Source organism: Cetorhinus maximus, chromosome 13 (assembly GCF_964194155.1).
Source record: "Cetorhinus maximus chromosome 13, sCetMax3.hap1.1, whole genome shotgun sequence".
NCBI lineage: Eukaryota > Metazoa > Chordata > Chondrichthyes > Lamniformes > Cetorhinidae > Cetorhinus > Cetorhinus maximus.
In genome coordinates, this window is record NC_135891.1 from 113,379,661 (window position 1) to 113,398,713 (window position 19,053).

Here is a 19,053-nt window from a genome sequence, read left to right on the forward strand (position 1 = left end):
GGGGGCGGATGGTGGGGTGAGCGTGCACAGTCAGCTCCACTGTCGACCCTGGAGCCTCTGTGGATGGGAGCGTGTGGCAGAGATTAAAACTGAACATTGCACCCTCGAGTTGCTCAACAGGCCTCAAACCAAACCCGCCCCTGTGACTTCTGATTTCATCCTATCAGCCGGAGGGGAAGAGACATTGTGCTGAAGCCCCATGCACCAAACCAAACCGTCCCCCACATTTTGGTTACACCATTTAACATATAAATTCCTTAAAACTCGGATACTAATAAAGGCCTTCACCAGTTGTCAGAAATGATGCGCTGTTGCTCCAGGGAATATTTACAATGTTTTTGTTTTGTTTGAAAAAAGCTACACCACAAGGGATTCCATTTCTTTTTTGACGTTCACCTTGTTTAAACCCTAATCCGAGTTTGACCCTTGAATTAAATCATCAAACAGGCAACTTAATTGATTTGAATCAGTGCAGCAATAATCGGTTCTCAAATGGTTAAAAGAAAGCCTCACTTTCACCAAGAAAAAGGAAACAGCATTCAATTGTTTTTTCTCTCTCTCTCTCTCTCGCTCTCTTCAAAAGCAATCTTTTCAGAAATATAAGGAGCAGTAATATCTATACAACTTTATGTATAATTATATTTTCGGTCACATTTTGCATGCAGTACCATCGCGCCCCCTAAACAGGAGATGAGGCACAAAGTACATTTTAGCCTTTGTTTTCTTCTTAAAACTAACTCCTGTAAGGTTTCTACTGAATTTTGCTCCTCGTATAAATTTCCCAGTGTATAATACTATTCTAAGACCACTGAAGCATTGCGCTTTTTTTTTAAATTTTAAACAGTTCTAGCTCTTATTTTTCCCCCATGTTTTCTCTATCAAGATAAGTAAAGAAAGCTGAACTCATATATTACATATACAGGCCCCCCCATAATAAATTAAAAAAAAAATCTGTTTGGTCCTTTTGATCCCTGAATGTCCGAGGATTGAGAGATAGAGACTCAATGTGTTCTGTGTAACCATGTCAACCATATGGATTCAAAAACACACACACACAAAAAAAAACCCAGCCATGGCAACCATCGCCTAGGAGACCTAGCTGGGTGCTCGATGACACAGAACTGCGCCAAAGCAGCTTCCCCTGCAACCTTTAAGACAGTCATCCTCCCTACATTGTTTTTAACGTCACATGTGCTAATGTCAGATCCAAGTCTTCTTAAATAGCTGCAATGAAATTTCACATTTTCAGGGTACTCGAAATTTTTTCTCCAAGTTTTATGTTCCGTTATCCTCCTCCTCCTCAGCACTGATATCTGAGGATCAGCCATCTCAAAAGGTACTTCCTCATAAATCCACACTGTCACTGCCCTAATGGAAGAGGAAGCATCATCAGGTTTGGACCCGAACCGTGGTCTACAGAGATTAGAAAACAAAGCACTCTCAGCTCCCTGCGGCCAGAGGTGACCGCACCCGCCTTGCTTATAAAATTAATTTAAGACTAAGAAGAAGTAAACGCACATGGTTTTAAGCATTTGTCACAGGGTCTCACACGGAAACACAATGGGACTTTGGGGTGGTCGCGTGTTTGGGTAATCTGACGAGGGGGCCCCAGGGTTTGGCTGGGTCAGGGGGGTATCGCAAGGTCTTACCCTAGGGGGGCATTGTTCCACGTATAAGCATCAACAGTGAGCTTCGGCAACCCATACAACCGGGCTCTTGTCCTCACCCAATGCTACACATGGACACATCCTGTGGGGTTTAAGGTAAGGAGTGGGAATCCTGGTTCACTTCCCTGTGGCTGATCCTGGGACACTGCAGCCAACTGCAGATCCTGAACTGCTGCCTGAACTGAGACCACCGCATCCCAGAGTTTTGGAACCTTTCCCAGAACTGAAGAGTTTGCCTGGAATATGGCCACCGGCCATCATTATAGACAGTGTCAGATCAGCTTAAAACTGGCCAGCGGCCCCCTTTCCCATCCTAAATCTGCTAAAGTCTAATGCATGAGCTTCATTCTAGACAGGAGAACATTCTGAGATGGTCATTAAAACTCAATTAATTATTTGGCAAGGACATTCCCCACAGGGATCCTCGTGACTCGCACCATCTCAAGATGTGTACCCCAGTGATAGCTCCAAGGCCATTTAGTTCGAAGCTATCATTTCCAGAGCCCAGTGAATGGTCTGACATCCCTAAAAAAAGAGATGGCATGCCAAATATGAGTCACTGAAATATTGAACCGATACACAGGAAGATAGGAGTAGGCCATTCAGTCCATCTAACGAAAAGGCTGAAATGCATCTTAACTCTATTTATCTTCCTTAGTTCTGTAATTCTACAAGTCCATCAATCTCAGTCTTGAAATTTTCAATTGACATCCCCTCGCTCCAGCCTTAACTGATTTTTTTTGGAAGGAGGATAAGAAAGACCCAGATTTCTACTACCTCTTGGGTGAAAATAGGACATAGGGACATAGGAATTAGGAACAGGATTAGACCATTCAGTGCTTCGTGCCTGCTACACCATTTGATAAGATCATGGCTGATCTGGTTGTGGTCTCAACTCCCCTTTCCTGTCTGCCCCCCATAACCCTTGGCTCCCTTGTCTATCAAAAATCTGCCCAACTCTTGTCTTGAATGAATTCAATGACCCAGCCTCCAGTGCTCTCTGGGGATGAGAATCCCACAGACTAACAACCCTCTGAGAGTAAAAAATTTCTCCTTATCTCAGGCCTCTTATCCTTCAATTGTACCCCCTGGTTCTAGTCTGTCCCACGAGTGGAAACATCCTCCCGGGATCTACCCTGTCAAGTCTCCTCAGGATCTTATACGTTTCAATAAGATCACCTTTCAGGCCGGGATTTCACTGTCCTGCTGTGGCCGGACCCACCATGGGGACTGGACAATCCCAGCAGCGGGCGGGGCTCGAAAATCCCACCCTCATTCTTCTAAACTCCAACCTGTGCAACTTTTCTTCATAAGATAAGCCCCTCAGCCCAGGAACGAGTCGAGTGAACCTTCTCTGAACTGCTTCTAACACAATTATATCCTTTTTCAAATAAGGAGACTAAAACTGTACATAGGACTCCAGGTCTCTTTATTTAACTCATTCATGGGCACACTGGCTAGGTCAGCATTTATTGCCCATCCCTATTTGCCCCCGAACCAAGTGGATTGCTGGGCCATTTCAGAGGGCAGTTAAGAGTCAACCACATTGCTGTGGGTCCAGAATCACATGTAGGCCAGACCAGGTAAGGATGGCAGATTTCCTTCCCTAAATGGCATTAGTGAACCAGATGGGCTTTTCTTTAATTAGTTATCATCGGGCTTTTAATTCCAGGTTGATTGAATTCAAATTCTGTGGTGGGATTTGAACTTGGGTCTACCCCAGAGCATTTCCCAACACCACCGGATTACCAGTCCAGTGACAATACCTCAATGCCACCACCTCCCTATATAGCTGAACCCCTACAAGTGAATACACAGCCTCAGTGAAATGGCCCTGTTACTATTCTGGCTTTGCAGCAGAGAAGTTAAACACTGACCATGGGCTTAGAAAACTTTTCAAGGCAAAGGTAAAATACAAGAAGTGAATAGTTGATGCCTTACCTAGAAAATCAGAAATTCTTGCCCTGAATCACAGTCAGTCAGTATGGGCGACTGGTATCCTTTGGCCGTTTTAACTGGACTTTTAACCTCTTCATGCCAATCTGAAAACCATTCATAGCCTGGATGGCAGCCTGGGCACTAGTGGGGTTATCAAAACTCACAAAACCTTCAAAGAAATAATAAGACAGAAGAACTTTTCAAGACGTGTAAAAGTGAGGTAACCCACTACATGAGAGGACAATGTCTTATTTTACCTCCCACTTCCTCCCTAACTACCACTGGAGCTGGGGGTTTTATTGTCTTATCTCTCACTAAAGGCAGCACTGATGCCTCCCAGTCTCGGTTACACAGCTATAAGAAGGCCAAGGTCACACATTTGCCAATGGGTTCAGAGGCCGTACAGATGCAAGGTTCAATCCCAGGGCTGCCCCGAGGGCTGCTCTCTGCCCAGGGGATAGTAGGGTTCCTACAACTGCCCGATACCCCTAGAGAACAAAGTGAAATAAGATCAGCCAGGGTTTATGAACATATGAATTAGGTGCGGGAGCCGTCCACTCAGCCAACTCCTGATCAACACCCAATGTCCTCACTGCAAACTGTGTCAGATAAGGACCGCTTTGTGTTTGATTGTGAGGTCCTCTGTAGTTCTGCACCCTCCAAACCCATGATCTCCACCAGCCAGAAGGACAAGGGCAGCAGGCGCATGGAAACACCACCAGCTCCATGTTCCTCACCAAGCCACACAGCATCCTGACTTCAATATATAGCGCCATTCCTCCATAGCCGCTGGGTCAAAATCCTGGAACTCTGTTCCTAACAGCACTGTGGGAGCACCTTCGCCACACGGACTGCAGTGTTTCAAGAAAGCGACTCACCAGCACCTTGTCAAGGGTAACTAGGATGGATCATAAATGCCAGCCTTGTTAGCCCAAGGCTGAATGAAAAAAAGGTCAAGCAGCCTGTTGACATGAAGGTTGAGGCTCACACATGGCAACGGCCACTTGGGGAAGCAACAGGAAGTCTCCGAGAGTCACTAATGCACGACCCAGATGAAACGAGAGGGGGAAGAAAGAAAATCAGATGGAAAATAAATAGGAAGGACACTGCTAACCGTTTATTCTCCCCCACATCCTACTCTGTCAAGTTGCTTTGACTGGTATTGGCTCCTGACACAGAACATTTTGGGCTCAAGCCCCACTCTTGAGATTGAGTAATAAAACTAGGCTGATAATTCGGTGCAGTTTTGAGGGAGTGCCGCAATGTCAGGGTGCCAGCCTTTTGCATGGGACACAAAGCGCTGTCTGCCTGCTGAGGTCAACGAGCCCATGGAACTATTTGAGGGAGAGTCGGGAGCTCCCCTGATGTCATGGCCAATGTTCCTCCCTCAATCAATGGATCAGAAAAGAGAAAACCTGGTCGTTGCGGGATCTTGCTGTGCACAAAATGGCTGCCCTAATTGCCTGTAGGAGAGCGCTTTGCACTTCAAAACGATTGATCGCCTGTGAAGTGCGCTGGGTTTGCTCTGTGAGATGTGACAGAGCACTACACTAATATAAATCCTTCGTTTAGTTAGCTTGAGGCTGGCAGTAAGCAGCTTGCTTAGCTACTCTCATGGCTACTTATCTTAAGTGACACAGGGTATCAAAGAGAGGACAAGAAGCGAAACATATCTTAAAAGACGGCGGGGGGGGCGGATGTTGAATGTCTCATCTTCACAGTAGAAAGGAAAAGCACAGGGTGCAATCACAGAATGACACAGCAAAGAAGGAGGCCATTCAGTCCTTCTCTCCTGTGCCAGCTGTTCAGTAGACCATTCCATTAATCCCATTTCCCTGCTCTTTCTCCATTGCCCTTTTTCCCTACAAGTATTTATCCAATTCTCTTCTGAATGTTACTTTTGAATCTGCTTCGACCACCCTTTCAGGCAATGCGTTCCAAAAAGGTTCTCCTCATGTCATCTCCAGTTCTTTTGCCAATCTCCTCAAGCCTGTGCCCACCTGGTTCCGGCCCTGCTGCCACTATTTACTCTATCAGAACCACTCCTGATTTTGAACATCTCTGACAAATCACTTCTAAAGCATCTCTGCTGCAGAAGGAGAGAAGGAGTACAGTAAGTAAGGAAAGTTTTTTTAAACAGAAGCAAGTCTTGCGAATGACCAAACGGTTTCACATTCTACTTTTTTCCACCCTCTTTCTTCCCTGACAATTATGTTTGGGAATTGATCTGAATTTTCAATTTAAAATATTGTCCTGATGGTTGTTTCTTTAACTTGTATTCTTTAGTGGCTGTCTTCACTTGTTCCTTATTTTATTTAGGACTATGTGTGTGCTTTATTTTGCAGTTCCCCCACTCTATTTTTGGATACCGAGGACCCTGATCAGACCTCAGCGGCCAGGAGAGGGGAAAGGGGAACAATCGCAGCTGCTTCGATCTCCCGACATCACTGAAGCCCCCTCATCCATGCTACCGCTCCAATAGATCCTTAAATCTTTAAACATCGGTCAGGCTACAGGACAGGAAATCACTTTCAGATTGAACAGCATTCCAGGTGTATTTTCCTGTGTCGCTGAATTAAAACAATACATGGGCACACTGTTAAAATGTGCACATGATGGGTGGGAAACAATGAGTAAGAATGCCACCCAGTCTGACACTCATCTCTGGCGATATGCACTCGTTGGCTCAATTTTTCACTGTGCCACTGGGTGGCAGCATTGCCCACCATGGAGTGCCATCAAGCAGCGACCAGGCTGGCTGGCTTTCTCTGGTTGAGAAATTTATGAAGACCCACCCTGCGGAACATCAGCAAGGCTGAATGAGCAGGAGGGAGAGGAGAGGGATGGGCCAAGCAACAGTCATACAGAAACACCGAGTGGTTACAGCACAAGAGGAGGCCGGCCGTGTCATTTGGTGATGCCAGACTTGGATCTTGAAATACGTTGGCCCAGGATTTTACAGCCCCACCTCGGTGTGTCGCCCCACCGCGGTTAATACACTGAGTCAGGAGGTCATGGGTTCAAATCCCACTCTAGGAACTGATGCGAAAAGATCTAGGCTGACATTACAGCGCCGTACTGAGGGGGTGCTGCACTGTTGGAGGTGCTGTGTTTCAGATCAGACATTAAACTGAGGCCCTGCCTGCCCTCTTGGGTAGGTGATACCTATCCCCGGTTGTTATCACGTTGCTGTTTGTGGGAGCTGGCTGTGCACAAATTGGTTGCCGCGTTTCCGACACTACAACAGTGACTGCACTTCAAAACAAAAAGTACTTCATTAGCTGTAAAGGGCTCCGGGATGTCCAAACGTTGAGAAAGGCTCTGTATAAATGCAAGACTTTCATCTTTTTTCTTTTTCAAATCTAAAGCCACGTTCGCTTTGATTCTGGCCGATGCCAAAATGGCTCCCAGGAGTGAAGGGAGTTGGCTATTGAACTCGCCACAGGTAGACAGATGGTTGGACATATCACTGAGAATTGTCAACGCCAGCTCAATGAAGCTGTCTAGAATTGGCCATACCTTGGGATAAGGACTCAAACAGCAGTTGGCAGAGGATTTACCCAAAGGAAACCATTCTGTCTCCAAGTATCAGCCACACCCCTTATTTCTCCCAACTTACTTGAATCTTTGATCGCATTTTTGAGTGAATAACAGACATGGGACAGTTCAGTTACGACGCGCATGCAATCAGTTAAGGTTGCCCACACAGGTTGCATGTATTCCTGGAGGACCCATCTCGAACTGCCTCAGACCCCACATTCCCACCATCGACCCATCCTCCAGATGCACCGAGAGGCCACTCAGAAACCCCCCTCCCTCGCCCCTGTCCCATCATTCAGTTAGACCATGGCTAATCTGCCACTTCAACTCCATTTTCCAAACCACCCATGATATCCTGACCGAACAAAAATCCATCAGCCTCAGTGGCGAAGGCTTCGCTGGGCCTGCAGCATCTCCAGCTCTGTGTGGGGGGAGCGAATTCCAGATTTGTGTGTGTGAAAATACACTCCCCTGATCTCAACCTTACAAAACTGACGATGGCAGGCGCGCAGGAACTTCCCTGGGCCTGGCTAAGTTCTACAGCTTAAGAAGTCGATTGTCGATGTCCCTCTCGGACACCACAAAAACCCAACGCATTGGCGAGCGGCCAGCCAGACTCACCAAAGCATTTACTCTGATTGGTGGCCCTGTCCATGAAGACCTTTGACGAGATCACAGACCCAAAGGGCAGGAACATCTGCATGAGCTCACTGTCTCCAAACTCCTGGGGGAGGTGGTAGATGAAAAGATTGCAGCCTTCTGGCCCTGGAAAAGGAAAGGTAAGAGCAACATCAGCAGCGAGAAATGTATGCATCCGCTGCAGCGGCTGCAGAGAAGAACAACACGACTGGTCTAGGTGAAAGGAGGAAAGGAAACCATTAAAGCTGGGCCTCACTGAAACTTATAAACCGTTCAATAATACAGACAAATAAACACAAGTATCATTTCCATCAAAGAGGGAAGGGTCAGACCCAAAATGAAAAGTGCATTCAAAATAAATATTAGGACACATGACTCAAAAGCACCAGAGGGAGAGGCCTCAATGGAAGGGCTAGGAGACTGGAGGGATGCGTTCAATGGGAATGTTATGATCCTCGGCCCAACTTCCAAGTTTTTGGCAAGATCCGGTCAGGGACCAATCAATTTTGGTTTAAAATAGACAAAGCTTGAGATTCAAGACACTGGGGAAGAGAATAAAGATACCACGGGTTTTGAAGCAACAAAACTAAACTTTACCATACAAGGTCAGGAAGGTAAAACAATTCACGCTATCGATCTTACACTCTTAACATTCAGGGTTAATATGAGGTACATGTGAATTAACTGTGGACGAGCACACCACACTGCACAATCAATGGTAGAGGTGACCAAGACAGATTCCATGGATTTCTCAACAAACCACCCTTACGTCAGTAAGCTCCATGAGCCAACCAATCTCATTGAAACCCTGTCTCTCTCATGAGGGATTCCAGTCTTCACTTTCAAAGATCTCACCTTGGAATTCTCTGCAAAAGTCGCTACAACTCGGATGGCCTCAACAATGCCCACCCCCCACCCCCCCCTCCCCCCCAGAGTTTCAATCTCACAGCCCGAGACTCTGTTGCCTTGGATTCCCCACTCTGCAGACCAGCACCAACTCATAAGCATAATTTCAGCTCTTCAGCCACATCGGACACATTATTGCTGCTCCAAAGGAGTACCTTTGCCCCAAAAGCCCACAGGATGGAATCACCAACCTTCTGCTGCCTTCTTAGTTCTTTGTGGCTTTTGGTGAGGTCTCTTTGATTGCCAAGGATTCTCCTGAGCCTTCATGATGCCAGGACTTCTTCTGAGCCCCCTCACTTAAGGCCCTTTTTCTGTTTGCAGCCTCTGTCTCTGCTCCTCTTTCTTCTTAACTGGGATCTCTCCCCGTGCCCTCTCCCTGTCCTCTGTCTGTGACTCTTCTTTAGGACCTCTCCCTGGATCCTGCCTGGGAATTTTCTCGATTGTGGCGCTCTGCTCCCAGGTCACATGACTCTGTTTGTGCACTATTTTCTTTCTTTACGGGTACATTAGGCTCGCCCTCGACCCCAAGAACGACCAAATGTCAGAATCCGGACACATACCCGCTCTCGGCCCACGCATGAGCGAAACTCCCGAGGCTCCTCAGGACTTGGCGTCCCCAGCCTCTGCTCCACGAGAAGCTAAGCTGGATCTGATAACACCTTATTCCCTTGGGAGAATGAAAGCTTCACCACAGTGAAGGTTTCTTTGCAATGTCTATACGAGCTCTTTACAAGAAGTACTTAACATCATAAACTTCTAACAAATAGCTTATTACATACTGTAGAGATAACCTTTTTATTTTGTTCCACAATTACACTTATCATATTATAAAGGTACAAAGGCTTAACCAAAACAAAAAAAACAGTACATGTAACAAGTAGGATTTAAACATCATAGAATTATCAGAACTCAGAACCTGCCTTTGCTCCTACACCCTTCCTTTAAATTCTGGACAGAATATTAGCCATTACAGGGTTTCTCCCCTAATATTTTCCTGGTCAACCAAAGGTAATGAAGATACATCAAAGCTTTCTTTAGAAACATCTTGACCAGCTTGTGTTTCTATTTTGAATCATGGGTTTGCAACCTTGCTGGTATGACTGCAAACCAATTACTCTGGCCATCTTCCCCTCTTCACATATGGACGCAGATCAGTCACACTGTGTGATCCAAATGACTTTTGCATTGGTTTCTCAGCTTTAGTACAGAAGGATATGGGGGTTTTCTTACTCTTCTCCTCTGGCGATGGAAACGTGCCTTCAATGGGTCGATTAAGTTTGCTATTGGTGGACAACCAGCTTCAAAATGATCTCCCTCCCTCACTCCGTCCATAACAAGTTTTATCGTCTCATCGTTTTGATCCACACCGGATGGATAAACCTTCACCGAGGGAGTTTTTCTCACTTTACCCAGGTTATTTTTCTGGTTTATCCAAGAGATGTGCTACAGCCTTCTGCACACGTTCATATTCTTCTCCTTGATGCTTGAAAAATGGAACCTTCATCTACACTTTTTCCACAATTTCATCCAAATATTTGTTTACCTTCTTATTTTCCAATTCTTTTCCAAGGGCAGAACTTGTCATATGGCGGGCGGGTGGGCTTGGCAGGAGCGGTCGGGGGCAGTCGCTGCCCACGTTTGGCCCCACGCCACCATTTTACGCGGGCTGCCCGACATAATACGCGAGCTATAGCGCTCAGCGCTACCTGTGCGGGCAGGGGGGAGGAGGGAGAGTCGGGGCCTGTGATCTTTTGCCCATGCAGGTGAAAGAGCGCAGAAATCTCCCCGAGGCACGGAGCTGCCTCAGGGAGATTGAATCCACGTTCACAACATTAAATTAAAGGTTTAAAAATTTATTTAGATATGTGACTGCATTACATGAGATGGGACATGTTTTTATATTTAGGGAAATTTTTTTTATTTATTTCATAAAAGCTTTAGGAGACCTCATCCCGCTCGTGGATGAGGTTTCCTAAAAAACGCGAAGGCCGCTTGGCCTTTTCACCCGCCCGCCAACCTTAAGGTCGGACAGGCAGCCTTACTAATGACATGAATTACTTTCTTATTGGCCTTAATACACCGTTTACATATTGGTGGGTCCAACGCGCCGACTCCAGCGCGCGCCCGCCGAATGAAACATTGCGGGACTGCGCGATGACGTCGGGACGCACGGCCGATTTCGTCGCGCATCATTTAACGCGTCGGCGTGTCAGGCCCGGCCCCCGCACGCCAACTGAAAAATCCTGTCACAAGTTATTAATCTTTTCTTTCAGCTCAACAACCGCTCTGGTGAGCTCAACAAAGGTAGATCTTCAATTAAAACTTGATGAAGTTCAAGTATCAGGAGCCTCTATTAAGCGTTGTGGAAAATGCCTGAACAGGCAAAGGAATTGTCGATGAGTCAGAACTGCTGGTTGCCTTTGTTGCAGAGTCAGCTACGGAGCCCTTATACAAGCTGAACAACTTCACATGGGCATTCCAGTTCATTTTGGAATCTTTCTTCCATGGTCACTGACTGCTCCTTAGACTTTTCCAATTCACTCGTTAGATCCTCAATCTGCTTCTTAAAATTGTCCTTATCGGCTTTCAAAGTCCAGACCTACTGTTCCATTCGGTACATCTCATCTCTCTTGTTCTCCAGTTTACATTCGGAGTTCAAGAATTTCATTGCTCTTTTCACAACCAAGTTCTAACAATTCACTGGTCTTGGTTTTTAATTCCGCATTCGACCAGCAGTTCTAACTCATCGACAATTCCTTTGCCTGTTCCAGGCATTTTTCACAACACTTAATAGAGACTTCTGATACCTGAACTTCATCAAGTTTTAATTGAAGATCTGCTTTTGTTGAATTTGCATCTACGAGTTTATCATTTAAACGTTTCAAGTCCTCATTCAAGTGTGACCGACACTCCAGTGTTCTCGCCAGTTCTTGCTTTTCATTAGCAAGTGATCTTTTGTGCATGCAAGTTGGTTCTCCACGCTGATCAGCCTTTCCTTCAATTGCGCATTATCTGCAACCGGTTTCTCATGTTTGGCCACAGTCATTCTGAGGAGCTTGGCAAGATAAGCATGATCAAGCAACTGCTGCGATACAAGCATTATTTACAGAGCTCGTGATGAAGCAGGTCCAGGACTAGAAAGCTCCACCCCTGAGATTACCCACGCTTAGGGCTGATTCATCTGTAGTCACATGATCCTCAAAACAGTATGAAAGGCTTTACTTACAATTCCTCCTCCTTTAATTTTGTTTTACATCTCTTATTTACAAGAATATCTTAATCCATAACATATATAAATATATGCAGTTTGTGCAATTATAGATTAAATCTCTGAGGTGGTTTTCTCATTTGGAACGACATAGCTCTATGACTTGAGATTCTTCTGCTGGATTGATTTGATCAGGAACTGAGGCATCAGGGACGTCCTTAGACAATGGCGGTTCAGAATTATTTACTTCAACAGAGACATCAGGTGTGTCTATTCTACGTCAATCTGGCACCTCAGGGATCAAAGGTTCAACTTCAATTTCAGGTGGAGTAACTGGTTGTTGGAGTGTCCCTCTACTTCTTAGATGATCCACATGTTTTCTAATAATCCAGTTTTCCACTTCCACTTGGTATGACAAAGGTCCTGTTTCAGAAACAATTATACCAGGAACCCATCTCGGTTCAGTTCCAAAATTTCACACAAAAGCACTTTCTCCCACTGTAGATTTTCAGTCTTTATGTGAATATCATGATTCACTTTCTGCCTACTCTGGTTCTTCTCTACACCCCACCCCCCTTCTAAGTTAGGGAACGCCAGACTCAAACGTGTATGAAGGTGGCATTCAATTAGTAATTCAGACGGTGTTGAACCCATAGTTGTATGAGGACTCATGCGATAGTTGAGAAGAAATCATGAAATTCACGTTTCTAATGTTCCTTTGAATAATTTCTTCATTCCTGTTTTAAAGGTTTGTACTGCTCTTTCTGCTAACCCATTGGAAGAGGGATGATACGGTGCTGTTTTGATATGTTTAATCTCATTCAACTTCATGAATCTCCGGAATTCCGTACTAGTGAAAGCAGTACCATTATCTGAAACAATGACTTCTGGTAGGCCAAGTAAACTAAAATATTGCAGCTTTTCAATATTTGCACACAATGTCAGTGATCTAACTTCACACATACATCCATTCACTTAGAATGCGCATTGATGAGCACTAAAAACATGGTACCTAAAAATGGACCTACATAGTCTATATGTAGTCTAACCCAGGGTCGACCAGGCCACTCCCACGATGCAGTGGAGCTGAAATGGGCAACTTCTGTTGTTGCTGACACTGGAGACAGTGCTTAACCATTTTTTCTATATCACTGTCTATACCTGGCCACCAGATATAACTTTGTGCGAGCATCTTCGTTTTCGAAATGCCTGGGTGAACATTGTGAAGCTCTGCCAAGAGTGGTTCCCTTCCTTGTGAAGGGATGACGACTCTTGCTCCCCACAACGAGACACTATCTTGACAACTTAATTCAAATTTACGGGCATAGAATGGTTTTAAATCTTCAGAGACCTGTGCTTTTGACCATCCTTGCAATATCTGTTCTTAGACTCTTGATAAAATTGGATGGCGGTTTGTCCAATTCTTTATCTGCTCCACACAGACCGGCGAGGAGTCCAGGAAATTCAACACAAGTACAACCTCTTGAGGCACAGGAGCACGTGTAATGCTACTTGGCAAAGGAAGACAAGGGTGTCTGCATTTGCTAAGTGCACACCTGGATGGTGCATAAAGGTGTACTCATATGCCGATAAAATCAAAGCCCATTGTTAAATTCTGGCAGAGGCTATTGGCGGAATAGCTTTATCTTCACTAGATAAACCCATAAGCGGCTTGTGCTCTGACACTGTGGTGAAATGTCGACCATGCAAATATTGATGGAATTTCTTTACTCCAAATATTATGGATAAGCCTTCTTTATCAAGTTGGGAGTAACCCTTCTCGGCTGCAGAGAGGATCCTGGAGACATAGCCTATTGGCCTTTCAGAACCATCTCCCATCCCGTGTGACACTACTGCTCCCACTCTGTAGGGAGATGCATCACAAATTGTTTTGATGGTCATAATGTTCTAGTAGACATAATGAGTATAATAGCTTCCTGACTTTTTATGAATGCTTCCAAGACCATCTATGGTTCTTCTTCAATAATAAGTGTAAGGGGGATAACACTATAGCCAAGTGAGGCATGAAGCACCGGAATAATTTATCCAAAAAAGACTTGAGTTCAGTGACACTGGTAGGAGAGGGCGCTTCCTTGATTGCCCTGACTTTCTCCTCTACTGGATGCAATCCTTGGGCATCCACTCGATGACCCAAATAAGTGACTTCAGTCGCTTGGAAAGTACACTTCCCTTTTCTCAATCGTACACCAGCTTCCAAAAATCTCCTTAAATCCTCTTCTAGGTTGGCCAACTGTTCGGCTTCTGTTGATCCTATGATTAGGATGTCATCCAGGTGCACTACAACTTGGAGCAGTCCTTGTAGTAGGCTTTCCATGATTCTTCGGAAAATCATACAGGCAGATGACACAGCAAAGGGTAGTCTTGTATATTGGCACAGGTCCTTGTGCGTGTTGATGGTTACATACCCTCTAGATGTGCTGTCAAGCTCTAGCTGTTGGTATGCATGGCTCATGTCTAGTTTGGGGTAGGATTTTCCTCCAGCTAGCTTAGCATACAGATCTTCAATCCTCGGGATAGGATATTTGTCTAAATTAGCAGCTTTGTTCACTGTTAATTTGTAGTCTCTGCAAATGTGAACAGTTTGATCTGGTTTCATCACAGGGACTATGGGTGCTGCCCATTCTGAAAATTGGACTGGCTGGATTATTCTTAACTTCTCTAAGTGGCACAATTCTGCATCCATCTTCTCCTTTAGGGCGTAAGGCACAGGTCTGGCCTTAAAGGAGCAGGGTGTTGCCTCCAAATCTACGTACATTTTTGCTTGTAGGCCTTATCTTTACCAACACATCACAGAATACGCTGTCATATTTCTTTAACAGCTCAGGAATTCCTCCTGTTCTAACTTGAAAAATTTCTGACCAGTTGAGCTTGATTTCTTTAAACCAATCGTGGTATAGAAGGCTCAGTCCTTCACCTGTTACAACAATCACTGGCAGCTAGGCTGTCTGCTGCCTGTAGGATACAAGTACAGTGGTGATGCCTTTTACCTGTATTGAGTCTCCAGTGTACGTCTTCAATTGAGCCATGGTTTGCTCCAGATTCAGTGGCTGAGTACCTTCATTTAGGTATTTAAATGTGTGCTCTCCCACCACTGTGGTCAATGCTCCTGTGTCAACCTCCATGACTAGAGGCTTCCCATCTACTTGAAGGGTGAAGGTGATCAGTTCAGTTTCCCTTCCCTTGACATTGTAGAGGGAATAGGTATCAGTATCAGCAGCTTCTGGTTCAGTTATATTGTGCACTTCAATCATCTTGGTCTGCTGTCTGATTGGCTGTCTTGATATTGCCCTGCATTGCTTTATAACATGCCCTTTTTTGTGACAGTAGTGGCATTCTGCCTCTTTAAATCTGCAGGTTTCTGGTATATGGTTACCCCCATATCGGTAACAATACAATTTCTGAATCACTGGCGAGATGCTTCCAGTATTCCTTTTTGTTTTTCGAGCGGTAGAAACGGTTTCCCACTTCGCGGTCGTCTCTCTGGTTTTTGCGCCACGCCTGGCGGTAGGTGCCTACTGAAGAATGGTGCCATGTTGCACACTCTGCAAAGCCCGCGAGTCTCTCTCAGCACTCTCCGTTGCTAGCGCTATTCCAATGGCGCGCTTCAGGTCACTATTAACTTCTGCAAGCAAATGGCGCTGAATGGCGTCATCGTGTACGCCGCAAATTAACCGATCTCGCAACATGTCATTGAGAGTATCTCGGAAGTAACAGTGCTCAGTCAACTGCTTTAACTTCACAATATACATTGCTATTGACTCACCCAGGGCCCTTACTCTAGAGTTGAACTTGAATCTTTGCACGATCACCGATGGCTTAGGGTGAAAAGGTGCCTCCACGAAGTCTGGAATTTGGCACGTTTGGGGCTGTCAAGACTACAGGTGAGGTTATATGTTTTACTCCCGCAAACACTTAGAAGAATCGCCTTCTGCTTCTCCTCCACCATTATTTCATTCGCCACAAGGTAGAAACCTAGGGTATCTATGCACGACTCCAGTCTTCCATCGACGAGTCGTACAGGTCAATTCTGCCAAAGAGTAGCATGGCTGGTGAGTATATTTTTCTTTCTTCCTTTAAAAAGTGAAATATTCATATTCAGGAGGTGAGGTGCAGCTTTGGAGCTATTTATCCTTGTCGCCAATTGTAATAAACTTGGTGCACCAAACAGGTTTCTTCAAACAGTAAAGTTTATTTACAGAGCTCCTGATGAAGCTACATGCTTGAAGTAGGCCCACGACTAGAAAGCTCCGCCCCTAAGATTACCCAGGTTTAGGCTGATTCATCTGTACAGTCACATGATCCACAAAACAGTATGAAAGGTTTTACTTACAATCTCTAAAGTCCCATTCACTGTTCTCATAGATTCTGAGGGAACGCATTTCACTTGTACCATTGTCACTGTTTTAACACCCATTTCATTTTCTGGTACAGCCTCTTCTGAAGACTGCTTAAGTTTTCCTATTATTGCCATTGATTTACCGTTCAGCTTCCAACAATTTGCTTTTACTTGCCCCATCTTACGACAATTAAAATAGACTGGTTTCTTTACATAATTTTTAGTGACTGGAACAGCTTCTGCCTTCCCCCTAAAGCTAGATTCTTTTCTATATCTCCAGCTTCCAGCGGTGGGTTTACATGCAGAGATCCACTGCCCCCTAGCTGCCTATGTGATATATCATGTCCATCTGCCAGAACCGCTGTTTCTCATACCTTAGAAACCTTATGGTCTTCCAGGTGTGACCGAATAGCTTTTGGGATGTTGTTTCGAAATTCTTCAAGTATAATTAGCTCTCTCATATGCTCAGAAGTTTGTTCTAACTTCATTGATCAAATCCATCTATCAACAAACATTTTTTTTCTCCCTAGCAAACTCTACAAACGGTTCATTCAGTCTTTTCTTAAAGTTCTAAAGTTCAACTGATAAGCTTCAGGGCAAGCTCGTAAGCATTAAGTTTTAACTACCTCATAATCTGAGGATCATTCTACCGAAAGGCTAGAATCCATAGCCTTCCCGACCAAAACGCTTTGTAAAATGAGAGTCCATATGTCCTTTGGCCACTTTAACTTCGTAGCCACCTTGTCAAGCTATATAAAATATCTTTCAATTCCTTCTTCAGTGAATTTAGGCAGTGTGCGAAGACTTTTTGTTATATCAAAGCTCGGGATGGGACTTGATTCCTCATCCGAACTAACAGACTCTCTTTAACCCCGTAACCTAAGCTTTTCTCTAGCCAGTTCATGCTGTCTGATTTCTTTCTCTCCCTGGATTTCAAGTTCCAGCTTTTGTATTTCCATTTTTTTTTTCTTTTTCAAGTTCGAGCTTTCTTAGTTCCTTTTCTATCTCAAACTGCTTCATCTGCAACTGAAGTCTAGCCAGCTCAACTGAACTCCTATCTGAATTAACTTTTCCTTTTTCCAATACTTGAGGCTGCGCTATTACCTCAATTGTGGCTGCTTACTTAGCCCCTGCTTTCAACTCGTAACTCTTTAACTCTTCTGCTAATGTGATTAATTGTTGTAAATCACTCAGGGATAAGTCTTCCCTCTCCAGAAAAGTCGTAGCAATTAACAAAGCCATTCTGCTTTTCAATCAAGATAGTAAAACTCACCGTGGAAATCCTGCAGCCTTAACTTCACTCGTATTTGTCTGTGGATCTGAAGTCCAAGACGAGCCCCCAATTTATGTTATAACCCTGGACCAGACCTCCAAGCTTTTTGTATGATCTGGTTAGGGACCAATAACTTCTTGTTTAAAGTAGATAAAGTTTGAGATGCAAGACACTTGCTAAGAGAACAAAGCCACAAGATTCAACGGGTTTTGAACAAACAAAACTACACTTTACTGTACGAGGTCAGAAAGATGAAACCATTTGCAATATCGATCTTACGCTCTAACATTCAGTGTTAATATGAGGTACATGTGAATTAACTCAAACTGTGGTCAAAATGTGCCACGCTGAACATTCAATGGCAGATGTGACCAAAAGAGATTCTACAGATTGCTCAACAACCCACCCAGATGACAGCAAACTCTGTAAGTAAAGCAATCTCTGAAACTCTGCCTCTATCAAAGAGCTCTCCTTGGAATTCTCTCCGAAAGTGGGTCCAGCCCGGACAGCCTCAACAACAGCCCACCTCCCAGAGTTTCAATCTCATCTCCCAAGATTCGGTTCCCCTGGGTTCCCGGGTCTGTGCTCCAGCACCAACTCACAAGCACAACTTCAGCTCTTCAGCCGCACCAAGCAGGGTACTACTGCTCCCAAGGAGTACCTTCGACCCCCAACGCCTGCAGCATGGAATCACTTTCTCAGATCTTCATGGCTTCTCCGCTTTGATCGCCAGGGCTTCTCCTGAGCTCTCTCCTGCAGAGGTCTGCAAATTGCAGCTCCTTTTTTCTGCTTGGAGCCTCTTTCTCTGCTCCTCTTCTTTCTTAACTGAGACCTCTCCCTGTCTCCAGTCTGGGACTCTTCTTTGGAACCTCCTCCTGACCCCTGCTTGGGAGAGTCACATGACCCTGTTTTCATGCCGTTTCTTTCTGCACAGACACACTGGGCCCGTCATTGGCCAAAAGAACTACAAAATGTCGGATCGCGCACGCACGCGTCTGCTCCCGGCCCCGCACGTGCGCCAAAGCTCCCAAAGCTCATCGGGACTTGGAGTCCCCAATCTCTGCTCCACGAGAAGGTAACTTGGATCTCATGACAAGAAGCTCCCGTTGAAACTCACCCCTCCATGTCTCTTGCAATTCCCCGATTTTTTATACTCCACAATGGTGGCAGTGCCTTCAGCTGACTTGGCCCCAGGCTCTGGAATTCCCTCCCTAAATGCATCCTTTCTCTCTCCTCCTTTAAGATGCTTCCAAAATTCTAATCCTTGACTAAGCTTTTGGTCATCTGCCCTATTATGTGGCTCATATGTCAAAGATTGGTTGACAACCCTCCTGTGAAGCGCCTTGGGGGAAGTTTTACTGCCAATAGTTGCTTGGTAGTGCAGAACTTGAATATTGCTAAAAAGAGAGACATGTTGCCAAAGCTTTTCATCTTGCACTCATCAGGACAAACGCTAGAATGCCAAATTTCAAGCAATCACAACAATATATAATACAGAAGGGGTGTTGATTGGTTGGCAAGTCAA

General features: G+C 45.0%; 1 protein-coding gene across 1 annotated transcript in view; it reads right to left on the reverse strand.

Annotated features, from left to right (window-relative positions):
* Nucleotides 1–349: 349 nt before the first annotated feature.
* The window catches only part of LOC144688967 (CUGBP Elav-like family member 4), a 433,573-nt gene continuing 414,869 nt past the window's right edge, over nucleotides 350–19,053 (reverse strand). The window contains exons 11-13 of the mRNA XM_078556039.1: nucleotides 7,767–7,910; nucleotides 3,609–3,774; nucleotides 350–1,368 (exon numbers count right to left, since the gene is read on the reverse strand). Of these exons, the coding sequence (XP_078412165.1) occupies nucleotides 3,647–3,774; nucleotides 7,767–7,910 (272 nt within the window). The 3' untranslated portion in view covers nucleotides 350–1,368; nucleotides 3,609–3,646. The remainder of the gene's footprint in view (nucleotides 1,369–3,608; nucleotides 3,775–7,766; nucleotides 7,911–19,053) is intronic.